The sequence below is a fragment of the Humulus lupulus genome, chromosome 6, assembly GCF_963169125.1.
Source record: "Humulus lupulus chromosome 6, drHumLupu1.1, whole genome shotgun sequence".
NCBI classification, from domain to species: domain Eukaryota; kingdom Viridiplantae; phylum Streptophyta; class Magnoliopsida; order Rosales; family Cannabaceae; genus Humulus; species Humulus lupulus.
Genome location: NC_084798.1, coordinates 150,557,538 through 150,567,622, shown reverse-complemented (window position 1 = coordinate 150,567,622; position 10,085 = coordinate 150,557,538). Strand labels below are relative to the sequence as shown.

Below are 10,085 nucleotides of genomic sequence, written 5' to 3'. Positions count from 1 at the left end.
AATGGAGAGAAGTTGCATCGATGTGCCATTTTTAGGGTGCACAATAATAATAATAATAACAATAAAATGACACAAATTTATGCCTAGCGAAATGACTTTAATACCTGCCAGAAGGCTTCCTTTATGGAGCTGTTTTTTATTAAAAAAATAATGATAATAATAATATCAATATTATGCATCTTTCTCCTATAAATATATTCTCAAGTGATAGTTTTCTTCTTCTTTTCTTTCTTTCTTATATGCATTTGAACGAGACTCTTGTGGCAAATCTTACATGCAAGGCTAAGCCTCATGCCCACAATAGAACATGCAAGAGATAGAAGTGACTAGTGTATCTCAATTCTTCATTAATCTTCAACTTTAGGGGAAAAAAACAATTGCGGTTGAAATCACATCTCAAGTATCAAGAATGCGAATTCCTTTTTCCATCCCCTACCCTAAACCAACCAAATCTGGATAGACCATCATCCTCACCATCTCCAAAATAACATAATGAAGAGAATTAAAAATAACAATAAAAAAAAATCAATATCCTAAGGAGAAACACGTGATCCTGTACATAACAATGACCTATATATGAAAAGAGTTGGACATGATAATCTCACATGTCGTTTGGTAATTCAATGTTCTGGGATCCAAAGACTTGGTGAGAAGTGCTCTGAACAAACACAGCCAAGCTACATTTGCTTCCATTGAATCCTTCCCATACAGGGAAATCAACTGTTCCAGATACCGACTTCTTCGCTGAGATATCTTTCACAGTACAAAGCTTTTCGATTTGTCTTACCACAAAATCATTGGACAAGACGCGGCCTTTGTTCTCCCCCCTCGGGCAGTCAGTTACCAAGCCATTTTCGTATAACGCCACCATCACATTGGCGCCTTGGCTGTCAATCTTTGTCCTCAATGCTCCTGATAGAGAGACTTGCAAGGTGTCTTTCTGCCTTTGGAAATTTGCCTGCTCAATCCCAAAAAATATGAATGGTAATTAATTAGTGTTGGACTACAGTCTATACATACAACAAAACACAAGTAAATTTGGTGACATGTTTTTTCTATTTTAAAAGTTGAAATTGAGGATTTCTTAAACATTTTGAGAGCCCAAAATGCTTTGCTTCTATGATGTAATTTTCTTATTCTAAATTCACAATTGAGAATTTTAATATTAGTGTTTGCAAGAAGCTAACATGTGACATGTGAGTGGTTCATACAGCTTGGTAAAGTGATACTGTGACCAAAGTAACCCAAAAAATTCCCTGCCATAATTAGTGCAATTCCAACTCAAATTCATTGTTAACATTGAACATTTATAAAATTAAATTAATCATTTCTTGCTACTAATGAGCCAAGTCTATCAAAACTGGACCAAAATCATTCTTAACATAATTTTGTGATGATTAGTCCAATGAAGACCTATAGCACCATTTGGTAATTAACAAATGATAATGATATTCCAACTTACTGGAATTTGTTCCCTTTCTAATCTTCTTATCGTTACCAATTCAAAATTTAAACCAATTTGTATGGATCTTAACCCAAAAAATGTCAAGTTCATTATCATTTAATTGGGTGTAGCAATTGAGCTGCCACGTTCAATTAAAAAGTGACTAAATCAATCATACTATACAAAATATTGGACAATTGTAAAATAATAATACTGGAAAATTCTAGAGTGCATCCAAACTGGTGCACCTGTTAAGTGTTTTTCATACTTGTATGATTTTCGGCAAAAAATTGCGAATGCAACAAATTATTTAAAAAAAATTTAACACAAATTAATTTGGTAACATGCTCTAAATAATCACTATGTACACACCCATATGTACTTTTTTTTATCTGAAAATGAACTTAAAACTCTTAAAGAATAATGGTAGCCCTTTTTTTGGGTGCACTATAGCCAGTGCCTATAATAAGAACAGCTGTACTTGATATAGTTGTTTCTGAGCAAGCAATTATGGATTCCCTTAAAAAGAAAGGAAAAAAGCAATGATGGATTCAGTTTGAATTCCCAAAAAAAACCAACCTGGAACGAGGGAGCAGGGTATCTAACTGCACCCTTAATCAAACCCAGCAAAGCATCTTCGTCATTCCCAACACAATGGGCCGTACCCTGGACCACCACCTGGGGCGTAAACATGGTATCAAGATTAAGGGCCTCCACAAAGGCCTTTTGTCTAACCGTAGAAAGACTCGACCCAAACGGGTCCTTCCAGCCCTTATAGTCCCAATAATCCACATGATGGGCCAAAACCACCACAGGCGGAAGGCCCATCTCATTGAAGTCCCCTCTCCCAAGCCTGGAAATTAACAGCTCCGCCTCATCCGACGTGGCACAACCTTGAGACGAGAACAACTCCACCAGCACCGTCCCACCCCGCCGCTGCTCTTCCACCGCCATGTCAGCAGTACAACCACCACCGCCACCACCTCCTCTGCTCTCAACCGCTGAGGTTGATGAGGCACGTATCCCAAAGCAGGCGAAGAAACGAGGCGCCATTTTTATGTTTGGATGTACTCAGACGACGTCGTCTCGTTGCCTCAGCTTTTTTTTTTGGCGGTGGTGGTCGAACTCAATGCGCCCGGAAAAAAAAAATTGGGTAAGAAAGAAAAAAAATGTAGAAATAGATTACTAATATGGATATGGGTAAGAAATAGTATGGATGATGAGGAGGGAAATGTGGAGAATAATTTATAAAAATTAATGTATGAGATTTGTTGAGGATGGAAAGATTTGTTTTTCTTCTTTTAATTTTTTTTAGGGAATTTATTGTGTACGACAGGTGTTTGAGGAAAGGTTGAGCTAGGCAGCGTTGCGTTGCCGACACTTAAGTGTCGGTGACACGTTGATTGTCAGGTTTGGTTGTTGGTTTGAGATTCAGTGACATTTGCATCGCAAACGTAGTTGCGAAGATCTTGCTGTATTAAACTTTATAAAGAAAAAACTCTTAATGGATGTCAACTATGAGCAAATTTGATCTGGCATGGCAGCCATAACTAATGTAACTTTTTCTTTGTTGAAAATTTTGTGGAAAACAAACCAACTCAAGGAGCCAACCATTTTATATACAAAATATGATAAAATAAAATAAATTTTACGAGAGTATAAAGGAAAATAAGACTAAAGATTCATGACTTCATGTTTCATATAAAGGGATTACCGACTTATGGCCCTTTTAAAATTAAAAGATTTGTAATTAGTTATAGGGTAAATGTCAATTTAATATATTGTTTTATGGAAATCCAAATTTGATTTTTTTTATTTTTTATAATTATCAATCCATACATCTATTTGCAAAAATTAATTTAGTATCATCCATATATTTAAATTTGTAATATTCTTATATTGTCTTTATTTGATTTTCAATTGTTTTATACTTTTTAAATATATTTTGATATAAGAAAATAAATATTTAATTAAAACTTTAACATAAATTTATTAAATAAAATTATTTAATTAAAATCTTATTAATTAACTTTAAATATACCTAAAACTTTAATTTAATCAACAAATCAATCCAACTTTGAAACAAAAAAAATGTTGGTGAGAATAGGAGGGTGGGGAACTGCGATGGTGAGCATGAGATTGGGTGAAATATGTATTTTTTTCATTAATTATATTAAAATTTAGGTTTATTTAAAGTTAATTAATAAAATTTTATTTTTTTTAATTTTTTAATTCCATTTTTTGTTTTTAATTAATTAAATTTCTTTTTAAATTATTAAATTATTTTAAAGTTTTAATTAAACATTTATTTTATTTTATGAATTCTGAAAATATATTTAAATCATTTTAAAATAATAAAACAATTGAAAATCAAATAAATTACTAAAATAAGAGTGAGATTAGGAGTGTGGAGAATTGAGATGGTGATGGTGAGAATGAGTGAAATATGAGTTTTTTATTAATTAATTTAAAACTTAGGTTTATTTAAAGTTAATTAATAATATTTTAATTAGTTTTTAATTTTTTTGTTTTTAATAAATTAAATTTATTTTAAAAATAATTTTGTTGTAATTAAACATTTATTTTATTTTATGAATTTTGAAAATATATTTAAATCATTTAAAATTAATAAAGCAATTGAAATCAAATAATTCATTAAAACGAGGGTAATATGACAATATTAAAAATTTAAACACACAGAGGGTACCAAACTATGTAGATTTTTCATACAGAGGTACTGATTAATAATTATAAAAAACAAATAGTACCAAGTTTATATTTTGATAAAACGCATGGTACCAAATGGGCATTTATCCTTAGTTATAAAGCACAATGTTTTTTTTTTCTTTTCAAATGACTAAATACTCATTGATAAGAATAATGAAGTACAATAGTCATAATACAAGGTGAATGTTATTCCAACTAAGTAACATCGTATTCTATTTGTAATATATATCTACCATGAAATATATACATACGGAAAGAAAAATAACAAAGATCTAAAGTTCCTAATAATACACATCTATTATAGAGGAGAGTATAGAGCAAGTCACTAATGCCACTCTATAGAACTAAAGAAAAGAAGCATTAAAAATGCAAAAGAAAGCTCTGACTTCCATGACTTCACCATTAAAATAAACAACTTCATCAACATGGAAGGCAGCAAATTTAAAGAAGAATTAGGCCGTCTTTATTGCTTGTTTTAACTACGAATAAAGAAAATAGATATTTGTAATTCAAAATTAAATGAATGATGAAAAAATACAAGAAAATAAATAAATTTATGAAAAAACTAATAAGAACTACACTAATAATTATTATAAAATCAATTCGAAAGAACAAAAAAAGTAAAATCTTATATGCAATGTGAAATAGCTACCATATCTAGTTCATTCCAAGCTCATAACTAAATTAAGTATGACATACCACGAAGGAGGAATAGTCTAAATAACCAATAACAAATAATGCTGACTAATAATAATAATAATAATAAAGTTTATGAAAAGTTGGAAATATTTAAATTTCAAAATATATAAATATCTTCACATAACTTATTATTAAATAATATAATATTCTTAATATAGCAAACTATTGGACCAATTAAAAAAAATATGTTTTATTATTGATTAATATAAAATTAGGGAAAGGCTTCAGTACTCCACTTTTCTTTTCAACATTGGTGCTGTCTATTTCTGGCCTTACACGTGTACTTGTTGACTCTAGTTTATATAAATGGAAGGGTGGAACACGTTATTAATTGTACAACCTCCTACTCCATATCATTCCTTTAATAGTTGTTTTATTTGGAAAAAATCGCGGGCTCCCGATTTTGAAGTCCCTATTAATCGGTGGGTTCATTTATAAAAGTAAACACTTGATAGAGGTATTTTATGGGTATTGGATCTGCTGATTTTGAAAATTCCTCTCTAACCTTGGTTGTGGGTGGTGATTATAAATTTACTGGGTTTTGGATCTCCCGACTTCCGAATTCCGTTCAAACCCGTCGATTGTTTGGTGAGTTCTGTCCTTAATAAATTTTTGTGGGTGGTGATTATAAATATACTGGGTTTTGGATCTCCCGACTTCCGAATTCCGTTCAAACCCGTCAATTGTTTGGTGAGTTCTGTCCTTAATAAATTTTATGGGTTTTGGTATAGTGAGTTATGTCCTTAACGCTGGCAATTTGGGTCTTTTTTCCTATCTTGTTAGTGCTTTAAAGTTAAAGGTGGGATGCGACCTTCACTCTCGTTCCTCTACTTCTTATTAAATGTTACTGGGTTGGTTATTTATCTTTGTATAATATGCTTGGGATGTTTGTGTTAATTTGTGACTTATAACTGATTGGATCATTTGTTTGCAGTGTGAGTGTTTAGTAATTAACAGTGGGTTTATGTTATTTTCCATTGAAATGAATGGATTTGTTTTGGGGACAACCTTGGTGTATTCTAGTTGTATTTGATCAAAATGCGAAATCTCGTCAAAAACATTTGTGTTATATTTTTGTCTTTTTATTTTTTATTTTCTTGCTGTAGGAAGGTATGTAGTGTGGACTGTGGTAGTCGTTTAGCACTAAACTACCTCAAAAATTGAATTGTTATTTTTATTATGGGGGTAAGTTATTTTCTACTACACCCACTAATATTTTGTTGTTTGTGACCGTCAATATTAATTTTCTATTTAGAGTAGTCCATAGTTTTAGTATAAGTTTTGCTTCAATATTTGAATGAGCATCTTGAGAACTAGCAGGAATCGGATCGAAATACCATTCTATTTCAGATCATAGAGCATCAGATGTCAAGCATGGAGTACTGTGTTCATTCGATAAATGCAAATATTGACCTCCTTAGAACCGATGTTAATCGTCTAAAGCATCGTTTGGATAAAAGTGACTGTGAAGAACATAATTTTGAGGATCGTGTTTTAGAAAAGTTATATGGGGAACAAGGACCAAAGAAAGTAGATATAGATGAGGATTGTGCATTGAGCGAGAATTATCAAAACACAATGTCCGATCTTGATTACTTTTGTCGACTTGTTGATGTTGGTAGTTATGTGGATGAGGATTGTGATTTTGTTACACTTGATGTTGCTGGGGATGTGAAAGGCAAAAGGGTTTGTCATATTGGTTTCATTTTAATTTTTGTTGTTAGAATATTGATAATGTTTTGAGATGAATTTCATTTAACTAATAATGTAATTAAGAGTTTGTTTATATATAGGGTTGAGTTGAGGAAGTGTATATTACTAACTCAAAGAAGAGTAAAAGGAAATTTGGTTCTACCTTGAACAGTGATAAGGTGGTACCATTGTATTATATAAAATAATTGTCTATAAAATGAACAATTATTTGTAATTGAATCATTGTATGATTGGCAGGTTATCAATATTGACTCTGAGAAAAAAGGACGTCGTGAAGGTGAAAAGTTTTAGTGTGGGCCATTTATATTGACTGTCTCTCCTTCTCCTCAAGAGGAAGCTGTGGTGAACTATATTTTCAAGAAGCCAGAGAATGATGAATTGTATGTTGTCTGATAAGTGAAAGTGTGGAATATATTAAGAGTTGTCTGAATTTAAGGTAATTTGATTTTATATTGTGTGAGTTTGTTATGAATGCAAAGAAACTCTAGTTCTATGTGGTAAGCAGGGGTTGAGTCGAAAGCATTTGAGGACATTGCAGCCAAACACTTCTTTGTCGACCTTAGTAAGTTTTTTTAATAAAGTAGAATAAGTAATGGGCAGTTAGTTTTGTAAGTTATTTAGTAGAAGTGATTTATTTTGGGGTTTTGTAGGTTATCAACTTGGTTTCATTGTATCTAACTGAAAACGAGAGGGGTGTTTCCAAAGACTTTCCGCGTAAATGGTTTTTGCCTACCCGGATGACGGTATACTATATTTAGTTTGATACAGTATTTTATGGATTATTTTTCATGTTTGAAATCTGTAAATAGTTTGGCTTATTATAATTTCTTGAATGTATTGTGTAGAGTGAATTACTCGGTCCTGCCAAAGAAATCCATTTACGGAATTATCGTGAAGGAAATCTATACATGGGTCCACTCTTTATCTGTAATGAGGTGATTCATCGATCATTGTCAATAGTTTCAATTTATGGTGTATTAGATTTGGACCCATGTATTAAAAAGTTGGAATTTATTTGTTTAATATAATTACTGGTGTAGATTTCAATTCCTATTCAAGTTAAGGATCATCTAGTGTTGTTCCGCATCGTGATGGGCATTAGAACTGTTCAAATTTGGGACTCGGAGCTGGAATCTAATGGGGGTTCCCGTGTTCGTTATTTGGTTGAAGATGTGGTAAGCTGGTTGTTATTTTTGTGGACAATTTGCTTTTTAACTAAATTTGATGTGATTGCAAAATTGTTGGACTCTGTTTAAATAAATCGCAGCTGCGTAATCTAGATATTGCATGTGAAGATGATATCAAGGAGGATAAGTGGCCTGGGTGGACTTTCACTGATTTCTCAGTTGTGGTGATGGAGGATATACCAGAACAAAGGAATTTGATAGATGGTGGTTTGTTTGTGATAAATAGAATGGAGGGGAGATGAATTAGTGCTGGAGTAAGGCTGCATTACACATTAACTATGCATAGAATTTCCTTTACATTGGGTACCCACTTTATATTAATTAGTATATTAATTTGAATTTAAGTTTGTATTTTGTCATGTGTGTACTTAGTACGATTCTTAGTTCGAGCGAGTTCGCATATTGAAGAGGATTGTCATGAGTAATCTTAACAACCTGCAAGGTTGAGTGTTGAAGAAGGCCCTTCAGCTTGAAAATGGGAAGGAGTATAAGGTTGACAGTGAGGATTCAGAATCAATAGTGAGGGGCAAAGGAGGTAAGGGAAAGTGTGCCTCAAAATTTAAGCGAGTGAGTGGTTTGAAAAGGGGAAGAAATTGGTGAGTGTGTGAATTTTTTTTTATTATTCCATTCTTTTTAAATATTAAGTTGTTATAACTTCATTATGCTATTTGTCACTGATTTTGGTAATCAATAATTGCAGATACTACAAGTGTCGTTTTTTGTGTGGTGCTGATGTATTGGAGATGTAGCCATCCAATGTAAAGTTGAAGAAGATTAGCATCATGTTGACTGTCTGTTTTTTGGGTCATGAGCACTATTTTTTTGGGGTTATTAAAGAACCAATTTACCCTCGTTACCTTCTCATATGAATTAATTTGTAATGGTTAGATTGTAAAGATGGTAAATTGGGTTAGATATTTTGGCGTATTAATATCTTAGTCTAGTTGCATCAGGATGTTGTTGACAGGGACATGAGAGGGTCATTGTCATTGCTTCATCTCATTTAAACCATATGAACTTTTGAGTTCTATTATAGGGTTTATGTTTTTAATGTGTAACCGAATTGGTCTATTTTTCACATCCTGTAACAAAGCTATTGTTAATAGTAAGGCAGATACAGTTCACCACTTTTTAGACTAGTGTGGAATTAAGCATCTATATTTTTATAAGTTTCCTCCCTCTTTGATTAACAGGAAATTGAAAATACATCAGCAATTACTATATTTCTACTCTATCGTATAAATGTCTAAAATTTTGGATTGGCTATTTTGTAAAAGTTGGCCAAATTTGAGTACTAAAATTTGGAATAATGTAAAGTTCATGCTAGTGTTAATAATAAGATGAGGTAGTTGTATTCTTAAATTATAAAAATAGGGCATGACATTTTACAAGGAACTTCTTTAATGACCCTTCTCAGACCCCACACACTTACTGCATTATTCTATATAATCCACCAAAACGGTTCTTCTTTCTCTGACATTACAAATCTAACAAGATAAGAAACCTATTATTAAGAGAATAAAGCCATTCACAATAATTTGGCTCCGCCATTGATATTATGATACCAACGGGAGTGAGTAGATTTCAACAAGTTACAATTTTTGCTTGCTGCTACACTATGTTTGTTAATGAATATTGGTAATTGTCATTTAAGTGGAAACAAAGTTTATTAAATATTTGTCATATAAAGTTTCATGTTTAAAATCCTTGCTTTCCATGTCAGTTAATTGAAATGACTTTTACAAATCATGAAACTCATACAAAAAGGAGAAACTACAACATAATAATATTAAGAAATGACTATAAACCAATACACCATCCATACATACATATGTGACAAAATTTGTAATAACCTATACATGTAGATGTGAATAATATCCAAAAAAATTGATTAACTCAATTCGTATACTTAAAACAAGGTGCACGCAGAACAAGTAAGGAGAATTGGTGGACTACAAAATACTGGTTTTTTAACCTTCTCAAAACCTGCGAATAAGTTTAAATTTGTGACCAAGCACCATCATATTCGTCCTCTGCCATATCTGACCAAACCACTGCCTTCAAAGTCGTCCAAATTTTCATTCACATCATCCCTTTCATTGTGGTCCCCCTCATCTTTGTTATTTTGTTTGTCATCTTCATCTTTAGTGGCATATATTTCGTCATCATCTTCTTCAGTGGCATATATTTCCTCCTCTTCGCTGTTGTTTTTAGATATTTCAGGCGATAGATTGACTTTTCATTTTTTTTCGTTTATGGTTTTTGCAAGTAGCCTTGTTGTTGCCCACTTGTTTGCATTCGGTGCATCGACGGAG

The 10,085-nt window shown here is 32.1% G+C and overlaps 1 protein-coding gene across 1 annotated transcript; it reads right to left on the bottom strand.

Moving 5' to 3' along the window:
* Positions 1-323: 323 nt before the first annotated feature.
* Positions 324-2,978, bottom strand: LOC133782605 (uncharacterized). The gene is made up of 2 exons (XM_062221938.1): positions 2,024-2,978; positions 324-958 (listed from the first exon to the last, which is right to left on the bottom strand). Exons 1-2 carry the CDS (start codon positions 2,495-2,497, stop codon positions 602-604), a joined length of 831 nt encoding a protein of 276 aa, XP_062077922.1. The 5' UTR covers positions 2,498-2,978; the 3' UTR covers positions 324-601.
* Between the last annotated feature and the right edge of the window lie 7,107 nt (positions 2,979-10,085).

Coding starts and splice junctions, on each gene's coding strand:
- LOC133782605 (XM_062221938.1), bottom strand. CDS start 2,497: ATGGCGCCTCGTTTCTTCGCCTGCTTTGGGATACGTGCCTCATCAACC. Junction 959..2,023: donor ACCCTGCTCCCTCGTTCCAG/GTTGGTTTTTTT, acceptor GGGATTGAGCAG/GCAAATTTCCAAAGGCAGAA.